This window comes from Sylvia atricapilla, chromosome 4, assembly GCF_009819655.1.
Source record: "Sylvia atricapilla isolate bSylAtr1 chromosome 4, bSylAtr1.pri, whole genome shotgun sequence".
NCBI classification, from domain to species: domain Eukaryota; kingdom Metazoa; phylum Chordata; class Aves; order Passeriformes; family Sylviidae; genus Sylvia; species Sylvia atricapilla.
Window position 1 is genome coordinate 26,746,499 of NC_089143.1, and position 26,098 is coordinate 26,772,596.

The 26,098-nt window shown below is 39.0% G+C and overlaps 1 protein-coding gene and 1 long non-coding RNA gene across 6 annotated transcripts in view; one reads left to right on the plus strand and one right to left on the minus strand.

Annotated features, from left to right (window-relative positions):
- CTBP1 (C-terminal binding protein 1) overlaps window positions 1-26,098 on the minus strand; it is a 234,961-nt gene that overhangs the window by 147,563 nt on the left and 61,300 nt on the right. Inside the window, exon 1 of one of the 4 annotated variants that reach the window (XM_066317343.1) lies at window positions 1,686-1,761. The exons of the other annotated variants lie outside the window; for them this stretch is intronic. Coding sequence (XP_066173440.1) covers window positions 1,686-1,692 — 7 coding nt within the window. The 5' untranslated portion in view covers window positions 1,693-1,761. Of the gene's footprint in view, window positions 1-1,685; window positions 1,762-26,098 lie in introns of those variants that run through there. 4 annotated transcript variants of the gene reach the window in all.
- LOC136360250 (uncharacterized) lies at window positions 16,838-25,558 on the plus strand. Of its 2 annotated transcripts, none has more exons than XR_010743437.1 (3): window positions 16,838-17,481; window positions 18,414-18,728; window positions 24,278-25,558. It is a non-coding gene; the product is annotated as an uncharacterized lncRNA (long non-coding RNA). The 2 variants fall into 2 exon arrangements; XR_010743438.1 differs by lacking the exon at window positions 24,278-25,558 and adding an exon at window positions 19,694-20,120.

A 26,098-nucleotide genomic window follows, 5' to 3' on the forward strand; every position in this document is an offset into this window, starting at 1 on the left:
ATCAAAGAACTGCAGGTGCACAGTTTTTCCCTGGGAGATGACAAATCACCAGTGGTGCAACAAGTACTGTTCCTATCCATCATCATTTTTCCCAACCAGGATCCACCTGTCACAGTCCCTGTCGGCAGTCAGGATGTTTATGCACCCCTAGGTGCTCAGGAGGAGGCGAGGACACAGGAACCTGGGGCAGGGAGGCTCCTCTGGCCACTTCTCACACCCCAGAGGAGCAGGGGCTGCTCCTACTTGGTAGGGCCAGAATGAAATTCTTCCATCCCTCCATGTAAAAACCTGTATATTGATTCTCAAAGCTTCAGGCTAGCAAAAAAAAAATTAAGGTTTTAGCCCTAGCAACAGAGCTGGCCCCACAAGCACCTTTCTGCCTCTGCAATGGCAAGAAGCAAGGGGTTAATCACACATGCAGGTGTAAATCACACTGATTACAGTGACAGACCCATTAATTTTAACCTAAATTCTTTATAAGACACCTTAAAGATTCAATGGCAATTTTCTTTGAAAGAAACATTCAAGCACTGATTTCTGAATGGCCATAATCAATTATTTCTATCCAAAATCTCCGCTTTTCACACATATCACAGAAATGGTTGTACAAATATACTACAGCTTCCAGTACCATCTCCAGCTGGGGATGCTCACAGTGTATTTAAATTCCCAGCTAACTACTAGATGGCACAGAAAGCACAGGACCCAGTCCTAACTGCAGCCTTATGCAGAGAAAAATGCCACAGAGAAAGAAGTTGCAAAATCTGTCAGCAGATTTCTCTGTCTGAAGTAACATCAGAAGTAACTTTTGCCATAAAAACCACCAGGAAACTCCGAAGTTAAAAACGTGAATGTGGTTTTCATAAGATGTTAAATATACAGAAGAAATATAATAAATACAGTTTATTGTAAAACGCCTCATGAAAAAGAAAGGAGATATGTTGAAGAATAACAGAGCTAAATTTGTCCATGAAACGTGTAACAGATTTAGAAAGCAAGATAAAAATAGGGAGTATTTAACTTCATATTTGTTATTTTAAACTCAAATCAAAGTACGTTCAGATAACCGCACCTAACCACATCGATTTCCAATTAACCGAAAGGGAGGTATTTAATATCTGGCGAATCCACAGAAATAACTTATGGGAAGAACCCCGGCTTTTCCTCTGGGATCTGACAACATCCCCCAGCCGATTCCCATTTACTTTCCGCAATTCAGCACACGCAAACCCCGATTTCCCGACCGGAGACACCGGCAGCGCCAACTCCGCGCTCGCCAAGTTCCCGGCAGCGCAGCGCCGGGACGGGCGGCGGGCACCCGGCAGCGGTCCCGGGGCACCCCCGGCGCCGGGAATAACGCAGCCCACCCCGGATCCATCCCCTCGCCTTCCCGGCGGCGCTGCCCGGGAAAACTCCCGCTGGCCCCGGCACAAAGAGCCGCATCCCCCGAGCAGCGGGCAGGATGCGGCCGGCGCTGCCCCTGGCGCTGCGCTGGCGCAGCCCCCGCCCAGCGGCCGCCGGGGGGTGCGGTGCAAAAATAATTATTAAAAAAAAATAAAAATCAACCGGCGTGGCTTAAGACGGTGGGCAAGGACGGGGCAGCGCGCCGGGTACCGAGCATTCATCCGTCCATCCGTCCTTCCATCCCCCCGTGCCGCCCTCCATCCATCCGCCCACACGCCCACCTTGCATCCCGCCGCCGGCTCCACACCGGAATCCGCCGCCACCGCCGCCGCCGCTGCTGAAAATACGGGGCAGGCGGGCGGACCAATGGGGGCGGAGAGCGCCGCGGCCACAGCCAATGGCGGCCGCCCGCCGCCGGCGCCCGACCAATCAGGGCGCAGCTCATTAGGCGGCGGCGGCCGGGAGCGGCGGGGGCGGGGAGAGGCTCTGCCCGCTCCTCGCCCGCCCCCCGCGATTAATTCTTTTCCTCCCTTTTTCCTCTCGTTTTTCCTTCCCCACCCCGCCTACTTTTTCCCCACCCTTTTTCTTTTTTCTACTTCTTTTTTTTTTTTTTTTTTTTCTATTTCTCTCCTCTCGCTCTCTCTCCCCCCCCCCGCCTTAACTTCCCTCTGCTCTTGTTATTTTGAGTAGGGCCTTTTCCCGGATTTTTTTATTTTGTTCCTCCACTGTGCATTAATTATAGAGGCCAAAAACTTGGGGAGCCCCTAGGGAACTTGTTCCACTCTGTGTGGAAGGATGCCCTTGCCTAAATCGCGACCAATCGCTGGAAAGCACCGGAGAGTAATGTTTTAGAGATTCCAAAAAGATGAGGGGATATAAACCACTAGAACTACTCCAGCCAAAATCTGAGCTCAGCCACTGGTTTTGACACGGCACACAAGCTCTGTGCATGCCTTCAACAAGCTCCCAGGATGCAGAACCAGCCTTTAAAAATAACAAAACGAAACCAGCAGATGTTTCAACCACACAGCTCCACTCCAGCATGCAAAGCTGCTTAATCTGCATCACCACTGCCAAATTCTTAGCAAAGTTTCTGATTCAAGTCAAACAATTTTGGGTATAAATACCTGCTTTGCTAAAATATACAGAATCAACAACCTTTTTTTAAAAAAAAATTCAAATTCTTCAACATTTATTCTTGCAAATAAACTTTTCAATCAACAAAAGTCATAACTGCTGTATATTACAGCAGAAAAAACTATCTGCTGTAGAAGAGGGGGATAAAAATGCCTCAGAATTTTCTTCTGGTTTTCCATTCTGGTGACCCTAAAAATTCCTAAGTTCAGAGCAAACTGAAACAGTGACAAAGCCTGTGCCTCCTGTTTCTGATGCTGTGCTCCTTCTGGCCTCACTCCCCACATTTAAAATCTCTAAAATGTAATTGCTCGAAGCCCTTGCCTGAGCAGGCCAGGTTATAAATATACTCACAGAGTTGGGCTAATACAGGATAATACACGCTGTGAAGTGATAAACCTGATATCAACCCAAGTCTTGATGATAATTTACAGGAGAAAGCTTTTCTTTTGCAGATCAAGAGAGGTTTTTGCCTAAGGTGCCCCAAGAGCCAAGAACACTGTGACGCTACAAGCTGCTGACAGGCAACCAATAACTGTGACAAATTATACATTCATGGCATCTGCAACAATCGATAAACTGACTCACCAAATTAATAAAATATAGATCACAAACCATACATTTTTATTAAAGAATAATTTCATGATAACCAAGTAATGTGGATGCTTCCAAGCATAAGATTAAATTACATGCTGAGCAAACCTGGCATTTTGTGATAAACTATGAAAATAGTCTTTGCAACAGCAACTGAGGAAGAACATTGCTGACATAGTCTATAAACATGTTTTATAAAGCACAACCGAAACTAACAAAAAAAACCCCAAAACAAAAGAAAAAAACCCCACAAACCCTACTGAATTCACTAGAGAATTCATTACCATATCGGCAATAATTACTTTTTACACTTCTTGTTTTGTAATTTATTCCTTCAAATGTGATGCTGATTTTGGTGTTAAAAATAATAAAACCGGATTACCTACATAGGGGATTATTTATACCAAATTAATTCCTTAACTAGGCAGACTTCAGCAGTCATTACTGGAGTACACAAAGATTTTTAGCACATTTGACAATGACAGGAAATGTACTTAAATACACAAAGGAAGTATCTTACCTGACAGACTGACCCTGCTGGTCATAATTTTGTGTCTGCTGGTTTAACTCCTAAGCTTAAATAACTTGCTTGAACTTAGGAACACAATGAATCCCACTGAATTTGAAGGTCTTATGCTTTACACATGATAAAGTGTTTTCCTGCATGGATATTTTCCCCTACTGAAGAATGCAGTGAGAAGAGGTTTCCCTTCAGTAAAGGCATTGGAGAAGTTCCTCCTTTCTCAGGGAGGAAGATGGAGCATCTCTTATGGCAAAGGCTGCACTACTGGGAAGAAAATACTTAGGTACATGCTCAATGTCCACTGTCTGTGTTTGGTTCTTTCTACACAGCTCTGACTCGTGTCCTAAATGAAGAATTTAAAATACTGGGATCGTGTTTATTAAAGTCTACAATTGTTGGTTCCTGAAACTCCTTAACTCCCAGGCTAACTATGCCATACCAACTGCATTAGAAGAATGTCCTAAATTAGTTTTAATCCTCTACAATGTCAGATAACATTATGCTTTCAGGATGTCTTCACATGATTGATGTCTTGTCAGATCTTCCAAATATTTCTCTTATATATCAAAATATCCAGCATTTCCTGGAAGTGGACTTTCATACTTTTGAGTATTTTACATTCATAATGTTTATCCATTTCCTCAGCTTCCAGGGATTTCCTAGCTAAACACATGAGATGTGCTGTTTCCTGTTCTTCTTTCTAGCTAATAAATAATGGAATCTTAATTCTGAACTGCTCTCATGAAACAAAAATCAAATAGAGCCTAAGTGATACAAAAACAATATTTGTTTATACTAGATCCATTATTAATTCTTTCTTAAACAAATGGCATTTAATTGTACATTAAACACATAAACAGGAATATATTTGAAGTTATAATCCCATCAGCTCCTTCTCATGACATTCATCTTCTCAAGACAGTATCTACATTTCAATCTAATCATTTGTTGAACATCGTTAAGTTAATAAACAGACATGGTTCCTTAAAAGCAGCTTACTACTTAAATAAGCTGATGCCTTCCCTAGCTGTGGCAACCTAGATCCATTTAAAAAAAAAATCTATTCTCTGGCATATTATTAGCAACCAGAAATTTATTATGTTATTTTCTTTCAAAATTAAGTATCTTTATTTAGAAAACATACCTCCATATCCCCACTTACAGACAACCATTTATCTAAATATTTTACAAGCGTTCTGCATGGTGATCATTTCATTTACTAAGAAAATACCCACACTGCTGTGAATCTTTTCAGTCCCCAAAACGTGCCTACAGATAGCAGCAGTGAATATTTTAGAGAAGCAGCAAACAGGACCAGCTTCAGAATTACACCCACCACCCTCCACATAAGATGAGGCGAGAGCATTTTTTCTTGCCATAAATTACCACTCCCTTCTATCAGCAATTATTTAACTTTCAAAAATAGCTGCAATGGGACAAAATATGAGCTATAATTACACAAATTTATCCCTGATATTAAAACTGCATAGATGCAGATATGTAAACCTAATCTGCTCTAAAATGTGTAATGTTAAATATTATAATAAAATGTATACCAGGGAATCTTTGTCTCATCACCCAAATGACAACGTCTCTATGCTAAACATCTGTGAGCCATTGCAGTGGCCAACAATGCCCATTATTACTTTTTTATTTGGTACTAGTCACTCAACCCTGCTACATTTTCTTGTACTACACCTTTCTCCTTCCCAGATGAGTGCCAAGTACACAGGAGTCAAAGGGACCACCTGCCTCACTTCCAGGGGGTGGGAAATAAATATATCTATGTGTATCTATCTATATATCCATCTATATATCACTAAGGGCAACACAGAAGCTGTCTCAGGTTGGAAGTCCATACTCTGGAAATATCTAAAGGCTGCAAGTATTAAAAATACTGTACATAGTTGGCCTGGTTTTGCTTTCTGTTTCATACAGGACCTTGGGCTAGAGGGCACTTTATGGCTTGACCCAGTTCAATAATCATTTCATTCAGTAGTTCAAGACTAAATCGTATCATCCTTTTCTTGGAAACTGGAATTATTGACTATCTTAAGTTACTCAGTTAAAAGCAAATTAAAATTTGCCTATTTCTGCACTACTACTGACTCAAAGCAAGCACCTCCCACATTGTCAGAGGTCTTGATAGACCACTGTCTCTCCAGAAGTGCCAACATTTCTGCTAAATCTCTATCATGCTGTGAAGTGCTGCCTCTCAGACTGCTGCATTTATCCTGTCTGTACATCCAGTTATGACAGAATGGTTTGAGCTGGGAGGGATCCTAAAGAACATCCAGCTCCAACCCTCCTGCCGTGGGCAGGGACACCTTCCACTACACCAGGCTGCTCCAATCCCCATCCAACCTGGCCTTGAACATTTCCAGCGATGGGGCAGCCACAGCTTCTCTCTGGGCAATCTGTGCCAGTGCCTCCTCACTGTCACAGGGAAGAGGTCTCACCCTGCCCTCTGCCAGTTTGAAGTCATTGCCCCTTGTCCTGTCTCTCCATCTCTTGTCAGAAGCCCCTCTCCAGCTCTCATGTCACTCCCATTAGGTAGATGCTCCAGCCCTCTGAGCAACTTTGTGGCCTCCTCTGGACTTGCTCCAAGAGATCCACAAACTTCTTATTTTGAGGCCCCAGAGCTGGATTCAGTGACGCCAGTTGGGGTCTCTGGCTGCACCTTCAGCCCTTCCCAAAGCAGCCCCTGGTGGGTGAGGGCAGGGAGGTCACACAGGAGGCAGCACCATGGGCAGGGCTGGGCTGGGGGCCAGGCAATCTCTGTGTTCTCTGTGATCTGAGCATTTCTTTTATTCACCTATTAAATTGTGAAATCTACAGCATTTATTATGCAGTTACCATGATACAACAAACAACTCAGGTTATTATTTTTTTGGTTAAGCTTTTTTTGTTATTCTTTGGACTCTAGTAGGGCATTAAAAGTTGCAGATTCAAAGGATACTTTTTGCAGAGAAACTTAACAAAAAGATCAGAACCCAATAGTTTTCTTTCTCCACATTTGTTTTCAATGGTGATAGAATAAATTGCTCCACTAAAAAGCCTTGATACTTTCTGTTTTAAAGCACAAGAACAAATGCTATTTTTAAAGTCAAAATGTGTTATAATCATAAGGTTGGGGTTTAGGATGGGGTATTTTTTGGAAGAGAAAAAATCTATTTTTTTCAGTTACAGTGAAAATTCTGAATGCATATTCACATCATTTTGCAAAACTGTCAACACTAGATACACACTTCTTTCTTTGAACTATCTCCCTGTGTTGCAACCCTCATCTAAATTTGAAAATATTTTGGTAAACATAGCTGATGTTTCATGGGTGCAATTTTGAGACCATAAGGAATTTAAGAAAACAGTTGATACTGCATTAAAATCTAAAATTGGCTTTTAAGAATCCATCAGCTTTCTCAAATCAGCAACTATTAAGAAAAACATCCAGAAATGAATATCTGTAGCTAATCTACTTTCTCCTAGATTTTCTTCCCTGGAGTGTTGTTTTGGAAGTTTTGAGCTCCTTTTGAAGGATATTTGTACATTCTTTTATGATGACATATTTTATACATTACTTAAATATGTTCTTCTCTTACTATTACACATTTAGCCCACATATCAAGGTAATTGTATCACAACATTTGTCCCAACAGGCTTTTACTTCCAGAGCAGGTTGTCGCAAGTATAGTTGATAACATCCACACTTTGCCCAGATAAAGAAACCAGTTTGAATAAAGCATTATGAGCACTAGTGGCAGAAGACATTTCTTACAAGCACAGATCTGAGAAGATTTCCCTTGGGATGTTATAGGAGCAATGTAAACTAATTTCTTTCATGAACTTAAATTTCCTTATTAAGAAAATCCCTGCTTTGTTTTGTTGCCACCACTCTGCTTGGTAAGCTATGGTGGACTTTGGGGGCTCTGCCCATCAGGAATCATCCTCCAGAATTCAACCTCAACTCATTCAGCAGTTGTTTGTACCATTTTTTTCTTCTGCAGCCATTGGCTTTCAGCTCTTTTCCTCTTGCTCCACACAGTAACTAAAGATGAATATAAGATGAATATATTTCTCGTCTTCCTCTGAGATGACAGCCTCTTCACCTTACTCATTAAACTGTTCAGAAATGATGAACTCAAACTGATAGAGCAGAATATTCTGTTCACTTGTTTTTATGCATATCACAGGGGCTGCTAAAGCACCTCCCGTGATCATCCAAGTACTATTTATCTATAATGAGGATCTGGTTGCAAGTTTCTGTTTTACAAAACTCTGCTATTACTCACTTAGAAGAGATGACCTTCGATTTTATATTTTGAATTTGATTCTACTTCTATTAGCCAGTGTTCAACATAATCTCAGTTATTGCTATATAATATCCTGATTCCTTGTAATATTCAGGATGCCTTCCAATTTAGCCATTACACAGCCCCTCTACTCATGCCAGGCAATCCATGTGGAGCAAGCCAAGCTCAATACTCCACTAGAAACCTCTCCTGCAACACCATGCCTTTTAGAAAAAAAAAAAATTCTTTCTTTTTGAATAACATCTGGTGATGAATTTCTGCAGGAAGAAATAGTTCTTTAGCCCAGTTTAGCCCAGCAGAAATCACTCCATTCTCATTCCATCCTTCGTTATGCCTCCAGTTGCTCACACAAGGGCTGTGTCTAGACTCTGCCACCTCATTATTCAGCAGATGGTCCTGAGTGACGTGTCCTGGCTCCAGATCTTGGACAACACTGGGCACGTACTGAGGGATCGGCCTCTGTGGTTGGAGTCACGCTTGGGCTTGGTGGATGCTTTACTCCAATAACCAAGGTCTCACTGACCTTCAAGAGGCCGCCAAAACCCAAACCTCAGCTTGTTTCTTCACTCCTGGTAGCTCATAAGGTAGAAGCCTATAATTCTTAGTAGCAGTAAATACTAATTTTTATGAGTCTTGAATTAATTCACAATAAGCTCTACAGTATTCCATAAAACACACAAGTGCTGAGGGCTGTGCTGAAGTAGGGGTTTTTTATTTTTTGAACAAGAGATAATGTCTGGATTTCAAAACACTGTGGTGGTTTAGAAATGAAGGGTGAAGACTCCCCCAGAGAGGTGAGGTGAAAGAAGCTGCCCTGCACACCACACGGCTGCCTTCGGCACACCACAGTCTTCAAAACCTCTGAAAGAAACGGTCCTGCCAAAAACTACTACTGCTTAAGCAGGTTTAATCATTTTTAGAAGCAGTGCCAATACCAAGGCATCAAACCAGAGTCTTTGCCTGTACCTGTCTCCCTATCCCCAGAACAATCAAACAGTATTGTTAAATCACTCGGTATCGTTAGAGCAGTCCAGGACTGCCCTGAAGGCACTGAACCCAAATCCCTCTTCCAAAGGGATCCTCCTTGGCTTGAGCAGGTCAGCAGGGATACAGACCTCTGGTCAACAGGGTGGGATTTCTGCAGAGGTGCCAGCGAGCTGGAGGACCTCTCTCTCTCTCTCCCGAGTGAGGTGTGTTACACAAAATGCTGCATTTTAATTATGCAATTACACAGAACTGAACGACCCAGCTCTGGAGTTTTACAGACACAACCCTGCTCCTGGCACCACCTCCCTCAGTGGTTAAACTCTGAAGCCATGTGCAGGGTGAGGAGTTTTCTCAAACCCTTCCAAGAACATCAGTTAGGCAGTCCTAGTTATGAACTTCATTCAGCTTCATGCTCATTAAATCACAGCTGTTTTCCCTTGATGCTGTATTAAATCAGACACCACTGAACCTGCCTCTCTGGGTGTGTGTACACAAATATGGTTCTCCCTTTGTCCTGCAAAACAAACTCCTAACAGAAAACTGTTTATATTAAAACTAACTGGAATTAAATGCCAATTAACAGTTAATAATAGTCCTAAGATAACATTTCAGATCTATTTAATCCCATAATAAACTGACTGCAGAGCTGGCATTGGTTTGGTTTCAGCTATTGTTTTGACTCAGAAAGAAACCACCAGTAGATTAAAAAACCTAAATTATCTCAAGCATGAACATCTCAATTGAAAATGCTCCTACCTGCTCACAAGGAGGCCAACACACCTCAGTCCCCTTGCCCACCTTCTCATTCCAGCTCTGCATACATGAGGAAGGTTTTTGGAGGTTTTACACATGTTCATTAATTACCTCTTCTTTAAGAAAAGAAGATGGACTTTTTTCCTGCTTCTCTATCCCTTCATAAACTCTTTGGATCACAGATAACAGAACATATTTAGCCTATCTAGAATGACAGCACTGTTCAGTTTGGATGATATAAACCTATTTTTCACTGAGAGGAATATGTTTTCAAAGCTGTGTGAGATATAGAGAACAAGCCACTAACTGAAGGTATAAAACTAGATAAAATACTCACTAACTAACATCACTCATTGCATTTTGTGCCCACATTCTCACTAGAGTGAGACTTCTCGCAGCCCCTCTTGCAACAGGAGTAAGAATACAGTAGTTTTGAGGGTCAAATCAGAAACAACAGCTTAACATTTATTTTTCTATTTGTCTGTTCTTATATGCCTTTTTTGAACAGTTTAATACCCTACAGAAGCTCAAAAAATGGTTCTAAAAAAAAAAAAAAAAAAGGCTTAACCATTTTTAGAAGTACTGGCAATACTAAGTCTTCAAACTGGAGTATTTGCCTGTACTTGAGGCTTCTTTCTGTAAAGAAAAAAGCGCTGTAATTCTCAAAAAGAAGAACAACTGATCCCGTAGTGAAGGCTGAACTCTACAATACCCTTGACACATCCTATTTCAGTTCTTTGCTAAAATGCATTGAATAATACATAATGGAAAAATACAAGTGTTGTAACTTAATCTGTGCTGTAAATCCCTGCTCCAGACACACATCTCTCCTCCACCACCCAAATGAACATACAACGGACAGATGAGGACAAACAGCTTCCACTGCATCCTTGTAAAACTTTCATGTCACTTAAAACACTTAGATTATTTGAACAAAATTACTTTTTACTTAATCACAGAAGAAAAACTCAATGTAGTTTAGAAAAGGAAAAAAAACTGGGAGTAATTTAACAAGGTAGCAACGTTCCCCGCAGCAGTCCTTGGCATGGACAGCACTTAAAAATGGGTGAAAAGCTACAGCCATTCAAGGAGAAACTAGTTTCATCTTGTTTGAAGTAGAAATTCCCTACACCACCTAAGCAAACATCCTCATCCCTTCAATAACCCAAACACTTGAAGCCAAAGTAACAATGCAAACAAATATTTTCAACAATATTTCTTCCTTTTGTAGCATTGTCATGTCTGGGGCACCCAGATTTTTCTGGGTAGTAATATGAAATATTTCCTAATTTGCACCACTAAAGAATCTAGAAAAAAATTTTAGTCCCATGAGAAGGTCCACATAACTTGTCTCCAAACACACAGACTTCACTGAGTACACAGAACTAGTTGCCCTACGCAGTCATTTAAATAGTCATTTAATCATATAAAATGTTGGATATATATATATATCAGAATAAGAAAGCAGAAGTCATTAAAAAAATCAGATTTAACACTAAGACATGCACAAAATTAAAAAGGTAAAGAATTGATTAATGACAGGGATGATGATGTAAGAATAAAAATTAATCATTGAAATGAATACAATTTTTTTTTTAAATCTTTGCAGAGCACCATATAGTGCCAAAGTCTTCCCAAACTGACATCTACAGTGCCTTGATAAGTATCTTATCCATTCTCTTAAATCCAGCACTAACACACTTCCTACTATAAATACTTCAAATATCCATTAACAATAACAGTGCTGCTGTCAGTGATAACATGACAGCATTAATATGCGAAAAATAGATTCTTTCCCCATTATTAAATATTGTGAGAATTGTGTCTGAATAATTGTGTCTAGAAAGTCTGAAGTCTTTGTTTTAAAAAGTGTTTTTTTTTTAAATGGGTGCAATGAGAAAAGAAAAACAATTCTATATGCCAATATTTACTTATTTGCTTATACAGCTACAGATAAATCAAGAGATACTAAAAATGTCAGAAGTTAAGCTATCCCCCCTCATTTTCCTCAACCTAGTTTTAGTCAACTTCTCATTTTAAAATTGTTCAGTTACTCCCTTTGCTGAGTGCAGTATATTTTGAATGTGACATTTCCCCCACAAGAGGAAATCCCATCACCAAAAGGGTAAACTCATTCTCTAGAAGTGACTGTATCTGAAAAGATCAAACTGTCCTTTTGGTCCGCTGGGCTTTTGGGGTGAGGAAGAGTGCAGTACCTAAAATTTACAGCATCAGTAAACAAAAACAACTGCAGTCAACATTAAATGGCTCACTAGAGCATGCAACACTGTAGGGAAATAGGATTTTACAAGGATACAGAGGAGTAGATTTTCCATATTTGAAGAATCAACCAAAAAGGAACAAGAATAGATAGTCATAGCATGAGGCAATAGGAATGTTGCATGAAAATATTTGAGATTTAATATGCTGATTTGCAATTTTTTATTAATTAGCTAGATATTGTTACAATGGAAATATCTACTTAAAAATTTGTTTAGTGCAGTTGAAGCTCTTAAAAAAGAAGGAAGAGGGGGGAGAGAATGGCATGTCAGAAAAGCAGAATAAGAATACAGAGCCTGTATTTAAGATAACATCAGTTGTCTCAATGAAATATGTAAACCAACTTGCTATGGCTTATTGTGATCTAGCTATGCCAAAACATTGTCTTCAAGGGACTGTCAATGGAGTAATGTGAAGAAACTTATTGATTTAAAAAAAAAGAAAATAATAATTTACAAAAATTTTCTGGTCTTACCAAATCTGAAGAGTAGAAACAGCCCCACATTACCTATTACTTACATGAAACGGTACTGCTGAATTGAAACAGTCAAAGCAAACAGAGATTGCATTAAATCAATTAATGCTATTATATGTTCTCCTCTGTCCTGGTCATGGAAGCCTGTATAAGAGCAGCAAGGTGTGTGTGTAAGGAACCTCACACCTCAGACATGATGGGAGATGAGGAAGAGTGTAAATGAAACGTGTCCTCTGGAAGCCAACTTAGTCTCAAATGCTTTAAGGTTTCTGACACTCAGGAAACCCAGAAGCCTGAGTTACTGAGGGCTGTGAAGTCCCACATGGGCAGAAACTTTTTTTTTTTTTTTAATTCTGTTTTCTTACACTGCTACACTTTTATTGATTTACTCTGGATTTGAACAGATACATTTCTTTTGATATTACTCAACCAACCAGTATCAAAATATATAATTGAAGGTGTTGCATATGTGTATAAAATCCACAATTGAGCAGACTGACAGAAAGAAGTAAAAGGTTCATTTGTTCTGGGCTTACATGAATTCCTGCAGTAGAATCTTCACTGTTTCCTCACTGTTTTTAGCAGAAGCACAGAATTGACATCAGTGAAACGATGGAGACATTGGGAAGGATGAACAGGTGACATCAATTTTTCCTTCAGAGTCTCCAGTTAGAGAGACCATTTTGTTTTATCAGGTTTTGTTTATGACATGGCTGATGAGTCTGTGGTAGGTCTGAGAAGGTTGCACTGGCCATTGGGGAATACAGAATGACCAGGATCATCACCAAAAATTGATATAATTGCTATATATATTGGAAAAAGCTGAAAGGTTTAGAATGTCATGACGTCCGATAGGTCACCCTGGGATTAGCAACTCCTTGAAGAAGAGATTTCAAGAAGAATGTGAAGAAGAAATCACTGTTAGGACTGTCCAGTCCTCAGCAGAAAGAAACACAGTGCATTATCCTACACAACACAACATCTCACAGAGAGTCTGGAAATCTAGCCTTATCCAAGTAAGTCAAGCAACCATTAATCTCTAAATTTAAAAATATTTTTTAGCTTTTATTTATCCTAGTTGATAGGATTTAAAAAAAACCCCAAAACTTAGTGTACTAACATACAGAAACTAGTCTAAGATGGATGAATCATTATGAAAATTAAATCTTGATGATGGTCCTGGAAAAACACACATCCTCATCTCTGACCTCCAAAAAACCTCTAGGGCAGCTGCATCACTGGAACTGGGACAGGATGCACAGCTCAGATACTGAGGGACACAAGACTCCCACCCTACACAGGCAACCACAGCAACCTCTATCATCTTCATTCCAGCTCTAAGTATTTTACAGATTTAACCACTTTATCATCTCAAATGTCTTGATAACAGTTGGATCACCTAGAGCTCTGAAAACATGCTACAGTTTTCTTGAAAACACTGAGCATCTACCAAACCTAGGTGACTTACAGATAATGGTAGAACTCAGGTAACTTAAAATGTTAGTTGGTAATTTGTGGAAATATGTACTGTTGAAAATAAAATTAGAGATATGCAGTTTTGTCTTTTAATTATATTCCTTCTTTTAGTCTGTTATATTTTACATATTTTTTATACTGCTCACACAACAATGGATTTGCTGTTTCTGAAAAAACGTGTAACTGCATCTTCTTTCAGCTCATGACAGCACATTAAGTTATCTTGTCATCTCATCTCAGACCAAAAGAAAAAACACCCTACCACCAGTTTTTAATGTAAAGGTTAAGATGCATTTGCTCTCAAGCTCATTCTATTAAACTTTTTTCCCCTGATTAATGGTTAACTGGCAATAAGTTTGCACTTTTTTAGTGATATTTATTGCAGATTACAAGCATCATGCTGGGAAGCACATATGTAATAAGGTTTACTTCTATTTTCGTGCTATTCCTTGCCAAAAATGCACGGTGAAGCCCATCTGTTGTATTTCCCGTCTGAGGTTAGACAAGAAAAGGAGACTCTACATAGCACTCTGTCACTGCAAACAATATTGATTAAAGCAGAGTTTGGAGATGGAATCCAAAGCGCTTACTCAGAGCAGGCATTCTGCCTCATTGATGCACACAGATGAAAACATATATAAAATATGACACGCACACAGAAGAAATAATGACCAGGGGAACACAGCTCTGGATTCTGAGATAAGGACCTAAGCAGAAGCTGAATCATCAGAGAATTGTTTCTGTACATTTGCTCACATGTACCTTCAAACATGCAATTTTTTTGTACCTATGTTTGTTTTTTTTCATTTGTGCCAGTTTAAAAAATGAAGTCTCTGTCTGAAAAACTGAGGAATACTTGGGAGCCCTTCTTTTGTGCCTTGCATAAAGGATGCAAGTGCTCTGATAGGCCAATGCACACTGCATTGTTTTTCACTTTCTCACAGAAAACAGACACTGTCCTTCTTTGCAGATGGCCAGCCTTCACAATGTTTTAACTGTACTCATTTCCTCATTCAAGACACAAGAAATGTTCTTCCTTTTATCTGTCAAGTAAATTCAGGCAACACATAATTCAATGCTAATTTAATGTGTGAAGGAGCATAAGTAATGAGGATGTTGGTAAAATCAGCCAAGATTATGCAAGTGGATTCTGATACATGGAGGAAGAAAGGGCACCAAAATATCAGACATAAATGGAAACAAAAATATCTGATACACGACTTACTTTAAAGGGAACTAGGGTAGGCAGACACACAAGAATGGCTTTATGTTAACTACACAGGAAAAGTATTTCAGAATTGGAGACATTCTAGTATTTAGGAATGAATGGGCATATAAACCATAACTGAAACATTCAATTGTACCCACCAGAGGAGACTGAGCTCCAAGGGAAAATTAACAAACAAAGTAATTGTAGAATCTACCATCACAACATACAAGGATTTAAATTTAAATATAAAGCAATTCTGCTTCAACACCAAATTTTGAAAAGTCGTTTGCACTGTAGATACAGAGATCAACCGGACTGTACAACTTCAGTACACAACATATTTTTCTTTGCCCCCCTCTGAAAAGTAAACACGCACACAGCCTTTAAGGAGTGTTGCATTCAGAGCTCCAGAAAGGGATGTCCTCAATAATAAAAATACAACACAGTGGACAGCCTAAGATACATTTCAGCTTCTAAATGCTCTCTTATCAGGAATGAGTGACTTTTATTGTAAAGATATAGAAACATAGCCAACAGGGTAGCTTTCAAGAATAACTGCTCTCCCATCTAAACCTCAGATCCAAGGAAGTTGATCTGAGTCCCTGTCAGGCTCAGATCCTTCCTACCACCTAAAGGAGGAGTGTGATCCAAAGTACAAGTTCCTTTACATTTGACTAGAAATGACAGAAACTTCCAGATGATGTCATCTCAAGTAAAAACTTAGACAATTTATAGATGATCTTTCTTCTTCCACTCATGATCTCACTGTCTTAACTGTGGCTCATGACATTGCTGCAAAACTCAAGGACAGAACTCTCAATTCAGGCCAGAAATAAAAAGTTTATATAGCAAATCTCCACAGAATTTTCTGTGGAGCAGAGTTAAAAGGTGCTGTGCCCAAGGGTGCTCAGCTAGTGCCCCCTCACTGAAAGAGCCACTGCCAAGGGTAGTGAAAACAGTAACATGGTTATAGTAATACAGACATCAAACAGCAACTTGGCAACCCCCAAAATTTTGTATTAGTGTTATATTTCAACAACTGGAGAGATTACATTTCAGTAAACCAGAAAATTATGCTCTGGCTGAGGACGAGGTTCCTTTAAGTAGGAATGCTTGTTTTAATTTATTTGACTCTCAACTGTAACAAAAAGTTTCCTGTTATCACATAGATGTTTGAGGGAAAGCCAAAGCAAACAGTTTTACCAGCTTCATTCTATGCATCTTCACATCTCTCTGTAGCTCTATTACTTCTTGGACTGACATTAAAGGCTCCATCAGAAATGTCAAAGTTTGCTGGATATTTCTCCATTCTTCCCGCAACTTTATCAGTGCAATAGAAAGATTGCACTTCAAAAAAACACCACAAGTCAACACAATACTGTATTTGCACAGCCTACAAACACATCATGTAGAATTCACACATTTAGGGGTAGAAAGAATGCTTGGCACAGGCACAGAGTTGTAATTGAGACCATCTCCAGGACTAATAAACTGTTCTAGAAATTATACACCACCCTGTTTTATTTGTAGATGCCTGTTAGTTAATATCTGCTAGTTAATGTTTGCATCGCTGCCCTTAGTTTAGGGCAGATCCCCAGTTCAATGCAATTTACTGGTAATTAATTTTTTTGAGATAAATCTTATCTAGCACCCAAATCTCTGGCTGTGCAGAAAGATCACTTCCATGATGTACTGGATGCAGTACAAACCTGAGAAATTACTTCTAAGTACTCACTCTCAAACATGTTGGAAATCTTGGAGAAGCGTAGTAAAGTGGTTCTGGTAACTGTATTACTAAAGCAATAAAATCAACAGAGTATTTTTACTATTTGTTTAGTAATAGGACTTGACAAATATAGAGCACTGTAACAGCAAACCAAAATCCACTTATATTTTTATTGCTCCTACTTCAAAAATAAGAAATAAAAGATACCACTCTTTTATTAGACATAAGTTTCTTCATTTTCTTGTTGTAGTTTATATAACTGCTGTTGCTTCATAAGGCAGTATTTATATTAAGAAAAAAAAAAAAAAAAAAAAAAAAAAAGAGAGAGCCCTGTTCTAACAAAACCAGTTTGTTTTCAAGAACGTTTTGCATTACTGTGCACCGGCAGCAGAAATATATCTGTGGTTTCTATGTGAAAACTCCCGAGTATGAAGGAATCTGTCCTTTACGCATGATAAAATCTCGTGACACAGCAAAATATTGCTGCTGCAGTGTCCTCAAGGTACGCCCTTCGGAGAGTCCTGCGCTGCTCACTCACAACTGCTGCAATAATCCATTAAGTAAAAATCATTTACATGCACAAAAACAGCTCAGCTGCTGAATCATGAAGTAAGTATATAATAATTATGTGCTATAGCTTTTTAGCTTGATAATGCTACTATTTTTCTTTTACATTTGCTCTGTAAATATGTTTCAATTATTCCTTAATACAGACAGTTGCTTGACTAGGCAAATTATTAAACACTAAGTAACACTGTTCTATAATAGCTTTTGGGGGGTTTTATTAAACTCTATATAGACTTTTCACCTTGCAATAAAACGAGTAATGAGTTAAGCCTCAGACAGATGAGTGTTATCATCCTTTCACATGCAAGGAAACAACTACAGGGAGAAATTGCTGCCACAAGGAATCTAAGCACAGCTGGCTACTCCTTGTTCTGATCTGCTGTATCTTTAATCACACACCACACCACTTGTAGGGATCAAGTCACAGATGTGTTATGTGAATCAATCCCATGTTGTGCATTACTGCAAATACAGGGAGCTACTTTTTTTTAATATATGTCCTGCTTCTCTTTCTTTGAATACTTCAGCCATTCTGAGCTAGACAAAAAAAAAAAAAAAAAAAAAAAAAAAAAAAAAAAAAAGAAAAACCAACCACAACCCTGAACAGTGATCTCTAAAAACCTATAGAATGGATATTTGAAATTGTGAAAACCATTATTAATTGCACTGCCAAGCTTAATGGGGAAGTATGAGAAATGCACAGCAGCAGGTACCTGAGGTTGTAGACACTGAAGTGCTGGGTTATGGACTGTGCACTACAGGTGGGCAGTGTAGCTCTCATTTCTGACTCTAATGATGAGGCTAAAAGTCTCAAAGAACTGAAGGACTCCCCAAAGTTCTACTAAGTTTGGGCAAGGAAGATAGAAGCCTTCCACAACTAAGGGTGCAAGAAAAGCTCATTATGGGTTCAGACCAAAGATCCATCTTGCTAAATAGTGGTTGTTTTTGTTTCAATTTTTCCTCCCTGCTGCTAGATTCAGGAAAAGAACAGTGAGAAAAAGAAGATGAAAAAAGGGCAAGACTTGTGTTTCAGAATCTCTCCTTGCCACCAGCAATTTGCTATTCAAGAGCTCTATCAACCAGAATTGTTTCAGCAAACCCAGTGGAGTTTTTTTCCACGAACCTATTCCCTCTTTCAACCTTTGTGAAACTTCATTAACCTAAACTATCCTGCAGTAGAGCTGCATAACTCACCTGATGTATGAAGAAATGCTTCCTACACCTACACGCAGCAGTTCTATTCAGTGCCCACTGGTTATTGCTATGAAAATGGAAACAGGTTTGCAAAGGTAACAGGAGTGGGGCTTGGGACTCCTGTGCAGGAAGTAAGACATTGTTTCCAATCCTAGGGCTGAAGAGAATATTTTAAGTGCTACACTTCCATTAAAGTAGGTCAAAATCTTTTTCCTTATTCCCAGAAAGGGACTTGATGTTCTGACTATCAATAGCGTAGTGTGCAGTGCTGATTCAGGTACTTTTCAAGCACAGCTCATCAAGACTTTTGCAAGGAGAAATGTTAGTGCTCCCCACTCCTGCTTGCCAGTTGGATCCACATACAGCCATGGAGAAGATCCCAAACTTCAGGCAAGTCCTGAACTGCTTCCTAAAGGCACCTGTTTTCAACTCCAAGAGACCTCCCCAACCTCTCAGGTCTTTACAGGATGCCACTCATAGCTTGGATGCCTGAGGAAGGCACCTTCAAATCACATCAGCAAACCTAAAAAATCCTGAGTGCATAGCTTACTTCTGTTAAGAGTTCTCATCTTTACACCACCCCAGCTGTTTGAATTCTTGTTTCCCTCATTTGACTGGTGGAGGCCAGAACAGACAGCCCAACAGTGTCAATGCAGGCTGCAGCTACAAGACCAATAATCAATATGCTGTCAGCAATTTATGATTTAATAAGATACCAGGGGCATTGCTGTGTCCCTGAAACATGAGGTTAGAATGGCTTATCCCTTATTATAAAATACAGTAAAAATTATGAAAATTAGAACTAGAAGAAAATTAAGTGGCTAGAGAAATTGAGAGCTGAGGAGTTTCCTAATGACCTGATGCAGCTGACAGCTCACCATGCTTATGCTCAGTTGCAACACAAAGGTTTTATGGAATTTTGCAGTGTAAGTAGAGGTACCATAATAAAACTTCTGTAAATGCATTTTTCCACTTCACTTCTGTATTGACTAACACTGAATTCAGTGAATGACACCCTGGTTTATCATGCAATCTTTTATCCCACTTTATTTTCAATCAGACAAATGTTTTTAGAGAAGACACTGTCAAATTTGAAAACATAAAACTGGGGAGGATTATAGCCAAGCTTCACAGAAACTGAGTTCTGAAAACATCCCAACCAGCATACTCTAAATGTTTCTATCAAACTTCCTGCCATTTAAAAAATATGCTAATCTCAAGCATTAATGGAACATCTTCAAATGGTGAGTGCATCTTAAAATAACCTTACCAACTGCTGAAACCTCATGTTTAGATACATTTTTGTCTTAGCAGCAGCTATGCTGATTCTCTTCTTGCCGATAACATTATATGACCAATATTATTCTTGAATGAACCTAGAAAGAAAAAGCTTACCTTTACCTTCTTTAGAGGCCAAAGAAAAAACCTTTCAGCAAGTAAAAGATAACCAAATCACTGAGCTAAATATTAAAAGACATTTCCTTGTACTTGACTAGCAACTTGACTGTTGTTGTGGACAACATATTCTACAATAAAATTAGCACCACAGGTCACAACAGATGATGGAGCAGGCGCAGCTGAACACTCAAGTAATGCTTGAAGGTAACTGGTTTAAGGGCCTAGTACTTTAGGTGTCATAAAAGACAAAGTATTGGTAACAGTGTCAGCATCGTCTTCAGTAGATGAATATCAGAGTTCGTTTTTCTGAAATTAATGCCTTTTTTCCAGCTTATACTTTCTTACCAAATTAGTTTTTATTTTCTCAACCCATAATCCTTTAATGCTCCTGAAAGGACATAATGTAATCGAGATGTAATGGATCAAAAGGGAACTACATCATAAATAGAAACCACAAAAAAGGCATTATGCATCTATCAATGGGGAGAACAACGTCATCTGGTTTGGGATGCAAAATCATTAAGCATTACTGCCAATCTCCAACACAGATTATATTCCTAATGTCAAGGATATGACGGTATCTTGAATGTGCTTCTATGTGTAATTTTAGCATTCCCTCCCTCCCCATGCTCTGTCCTTCACAGCCAAGGAATGCTGCATTAGAACTTTACAGTTTGCAGTACATTTACCTAAAATATGAGGTTCTAGCACTTTTGCCAAGCTAAACTCCTAACATCAATTCAATCTTTCAGATAGAAAAGTAGCCCAGCTAAATTAAGTATAAATTTATGGACTTTCTACAAATCATGAAAACTCTGCCTCTACTATTTTATGAAGTCTTTATTTAAAAGACAATTTAAAGTTTATAAAAACACCGGCATCTGTAAACCTGGCAGCCTAAGTCAGGGTGGGTCCCGTGCTTCAGCTACATTCGAAAACTTAAAAAAAAAAAAAAAAAGCGCCACTCATACTGCAGAAGGAAGCAGGGAGTATTCAGCAGCCTTTTAAATTAACTGCAACTAATAAATCAACCACCTTTTATGCTGGATGTAATGTAGTTCAATTATACCACCAAATTAAAGAAAGATTTTCCGCAGAAAATATACCTCTATGCTCCTATGAAGCAATGCTGATAAGCCTTTAATTTCTGTACCTTGTGGCAATTCTGGCCTACAGAATTGTTGCAAACAGGCAAAGATTTCCAGGAACCAGAATTCCAGGAACCAGTCCAGCTTTGATAAGACAACAAGCTCTCCCACACTCAGGCATCAAGAAAAAACAAAAAAGGAGAACAGATACAAACTGCATTCAGACCAAATAACTGCACAAAGGACACAAAATACAGAATGGACACAAACATGAGGCAAATTAGAGGTCACAGCTACTCCAAGACTGAGGAGTCAGGTGGAGGAATACCCTAACTACCTGTTTAAACATGCTTTTTAAATTAAATACCTCATTTTTGGATACAAAATATTTTATTACATTTTCGAGTGATCTGTATTGTGTATGTATGCTCACATACACTCAAAAGGAGTTTTAAGAGATGCATGAAGTCATTAAAAAGAAGCACTCCAAAATTTAATAGTGTTCTCTTGTTTGTGCCAACTGGGCTCAATTAGCACAATTATTAGTACAAATATTTTCTGTTAAATTGAACATTTATAATTAAGTTGCATAGAATGAGGCTACCTTTTTAAACTTTCAACTCCACCTTCCTATCAGAAAAATCTCTGTCAAATTTTATCAATGCAAAAGGATAAACCTGCCTGTAAGTTAAAGCAAGTTAAAGCTAAGTTACAAGTCTACTTTGTAAATAATTTTAAAAGAGTGCTTTTAAAATGCAAAGTTTTTATCTAGAACAATCCAATAAAATTTATTCAGCAAATGGGTTTCCAGTGAAATGATTGTACCAGGAAGTACAAGTCAATCATCCCTCTGGAGTGTTTCATGGCTCAGGAAAGACCACAGCTTCTATCCAACAAGCCTTTGTCACCACCAGTGGAGTTGACATGAAAACCCCATGGGTATTTCTTTTAAAATGGATGAATCCACAACTTGAGGGCATGGCAGGAGTGTTTTCCATAAGTGATCTCTTAGTAAACTGTTAAATAATTTTAAACTATGCAGAAAACTATGGTTTTTGGAACATATTTGCAGGTGCTTCCATTCACAAAAGACTAATACAAATAAAATCAGAGTGAATGGAACAGAGTTGAACATTAAATTAAAGAAATAATATTTAATGCTAATGAATTTCAGCGGAAATCCACTTGTGTATCACCAAGAAAAAAAAAAAATCACGAAGAATAATTTAAGAAACATCAGAAAAACAGGAATGAAACTAAAATTACTTATTCTCTCGTTAGAAAAGAGAAGCAGAAAAACAAAGAAAATGAGACTCAGGATTGCTGGGGAAAAGGCAGCTAAAGACCACATTTGACTGCAAGTCCACACACTATCAGATGCACCAGTGCTGTCACCTTGGTACAGCAGTGCCTTTCAGGAGTTGCTGTGAAGTTTCTTTCACCAGCTATTTTAGGATACAGTCATGCTGTTGATTACTGTATCTCAAAGAACCTACAAAATAACCAATGATTTATGGTTAGCATAGATAAAAGGAAGCAACTGACTAAAAAATTCTTCATTGGATGTTTGCAGCTCTGGAATGAACTTCCTTTTACTTCCCTCTATCAACATCTTGGACGGGGGCAAAACTCATCTAATCATCTGACATTTTGAGAAGTTTCACAGACTGACACACAAAAATTAAACAGGAAATGATTTAGTAAACTTTAAGATTATATTAACTAACATTTCAGGATTCTAGTGAAGGATTAGGTACCAAGAAAAGTTCAAACCAAGTTAGCATCCCTTTCAAAAACATCACAATTTAATTTTATTTAGATACAGCTAATAGATAAGGGAAGAAGGAAGAAAACATGGTCTGGAGGTACACAGACACTGCTTTTAGAAATATATATTTTTAGGGAGAGTTTCTTATGAGACGGGAGAGGAGACATGAATAGCCCAGTGAGGGGGGCACTCACCTCAAAGAGAAGAAAGAGTCCATAGTTTTACATCTCCTTCCGAAACTTACTTACACAGAAGCATTAGAAACAGAGAAGCTTGAATCTCCTGAGTCATTACTGAGCTTAGTTATCCCTTTTTTCCCCGACACAATGAATTGAGCTTGCATTACCTGGCACATAGCAGCAACCAACACAGAAAGGGTAACAAACTTCAAAAAACAAATCAGTTTTGGATTGATGATAACTTGGAACAGAAAGCTTCCCTGTTCCTGGGAAGGCACCTTTACCGATTAACCTCTGTTAAGAGCAGTGCTTTGAGCATTAACTTTAAGACTCCCCGGTCTAGGGAGGGAATGTGATTTGGGTCTGGTGATGGACATCACTTCCTTGGCCAAAGGGTAATCAGGTGGCATTTCCTTTTTTTGTCTGCAATATCTAAGCACCTTTCAGACAGATTTGCAAAGGAAGCCAGGCTCACCTAATTGTGTCTGTCCATCTACCTGCTGGGCCCCCTGTAATTAAAACTTTAACTCACCCAGCAAATTTCAGCCAGAAGCTGCCAGTAGTCTCAAGGAGAATTAAGAGAAATGGCCCCAGATGAGAAGGCAGACACAAATTAGAGGCTGTGCCCTGTGAAAGGCTCCAGGAGGACATCAGCAGTCATCCCTTCCACAACACCTGCCAGTCTCCAGCCACAGCCTCGTCAGCACACAGGCATCTATCTGCGAGAGGAGCTGGGACATGCACTGCACACGAATTTCTGGAGAAAAGCACCGCTGTGCCTCCAGCCCTCTGCACAACAGGCTCCAGCTGACTTGTGCTGCCTGTGATCACAGGAGGCTTTTGGTCACTCTGCATCTGACTCCAGAAGGCCTCACTCAGTTTGAGGAGTCTGCCTTGTCATACACACAAAATGCACATGAAACTGCTCAAATATGCAGGAGGAAAGAAAATTAAGGTCAGGACTTCAAGCAACTTGGTCTAGTTGGAAGGTGTCCGTGCTCATGGCAGAGGGGTTGGAATGAGATGATCATGAAGGTCCCTTCCAAGCCATTCTGTGATTCTCTGATTTTGAAAGTGTGGAATATACTTGAATTTCATCCATAAAGTACAAAGGGATTTCAAGGTGCTGATAATTTTAGATGGGTTTTGAAGTACTGAGAAACCTGCCTTCCCTGTAACTCCTAACTTTGGGTGTCTACATCTTTTTGCAGATCTGGACTAAAGCGTGTTGCTAGGCTGCCAACAACTGCCAGGCAACAAATCACAGCACACAGATTGAAGCCACGCTTACAATGCAATATAATGAGCATGTTTTATTGTTAAGAAATCAATAATCTGCATTGCCATAATAAAATGTAAAATGTGATTATGTTTTTCCCAGGGGGTAGAAAAAATAAGAATAAAAAAACCTGTAAATCATTCTTATTGCCCTTCCAAAGTAAAACTTAGGCATTCATTCTTCAATCTGTTATAAAATCAAATTAATTTCCACTATTAATGAACAAAACCTCTCTCGTTGCACAACATGCAATTGAGTGATACTACTTCTTTCTGAGCTCCTTCTATTCATTGCCCTATCAAATTATTAAAACAAAGCAGTTACTATGGTAACTAATTCATTCTCTGCATTATTATATTGTTTCTAAACATCAGTGTCGACTCATTCTGACTTACATGCCCTAAATTCCAGTTTGAAATTCTAAACTTCTATCTTGTTTGTCAGAAAAGCCCTTTACAATCTATGCATTCATGCATATAAGTACAGCTAGAGCGCAGCTGCTTTTGTTTATCGCAAGAAAATGTAACTGTTTCTAAATTATTTGAGTTTGATAAATTGATGATGCCTGCATGGAAGTGCAGGGCCGCACTTGGGGAACAAGCTTGGGAGTCTGTGGAGCACTGCAGAAATGGGCAAACGTGACCATCTGCAGGTTAGCAAAACTAACAACAACCACCAAAAATGACTGGCAGATGTTGTGGAAATTAAGTAACACCTGCCTAAGTGGTATTTGATACCCAGGAAAAAACCACATGCGTGTGACTGATGCAATCTTCAAGACAGAAAGGAACAGCAGGGAACAAGAAGTAGTGATAAAATTGTCTGGGAAAAAAGTTTTCTTAGCACTTAATAAAACTATTTCTTCTAATGTGCACTCCTTGACAAAAAGAGGCATTTATCGTGTATTTAATTAAAACTTATAATTATTCTTGATTACCTATTAGCAGGAGTCATAGTCTAATTGTATTTGAGTGTCATTATCTAGCACACAAGGAAACTTCCTGAAAAATACAGGTAGGATCAAAAGAATAAAGTGTCTTTACTCTTCATCTTTTGCTCTCCTACTGCCATTGCCTGTAATTTTTGTTCTGTTTTCTTGCTGTGTCTCCAGTTAATTGGCAGAATGAAAGGTTCGAAAATTCAGTGCATGGGAGGATACTTTGTAAAATAAGCATCAGAGGAAAGAGAAACATGATTAATTTTTAACAGCTAATTTCTAGCTTTAAAAAAATCCCAAATACATCTGCTCAAAGTCACAAGCAATTTAAATGCAGTTCTCATAGGAAAGGGCAGAAGAAGGAACCTTTTTATTTAGGTACCTGAGCAGGGCCAAAAACCACTGGATCTCAGAGTTCTGGATCTCCAGTGGTACCAAAGGGTGTGTTTTCACCTGCAGCAAGTGCCAGGTATTTTCACAATTAGCAAAGCCTTGTGTTTTAAAGGGATTCCAAGAGTATTACAACAGCCTGCTGCTATTTATATCCCAGAACGTCTCTGAGACTTTTCTGTCACAGAAAAAGAAGATGCAGAGGCAGCTTTTGTTTTTCTAACCTGCTACCTGACTTCAGAAGAGATACATGATAAAACACAGGTTTCTTATCTGCATATGACCTGTCCATCAGACCACAATGACTTCTCTAATGAGAAGGGACATATTCTCTCCCTGGCAAAGCCTCCATGCAATTCCTCCTGTTTAAGGAGAGGCACCCTTCAAGTTCAGTATTGACCTCATGGAATAAGGACACAAGAATGG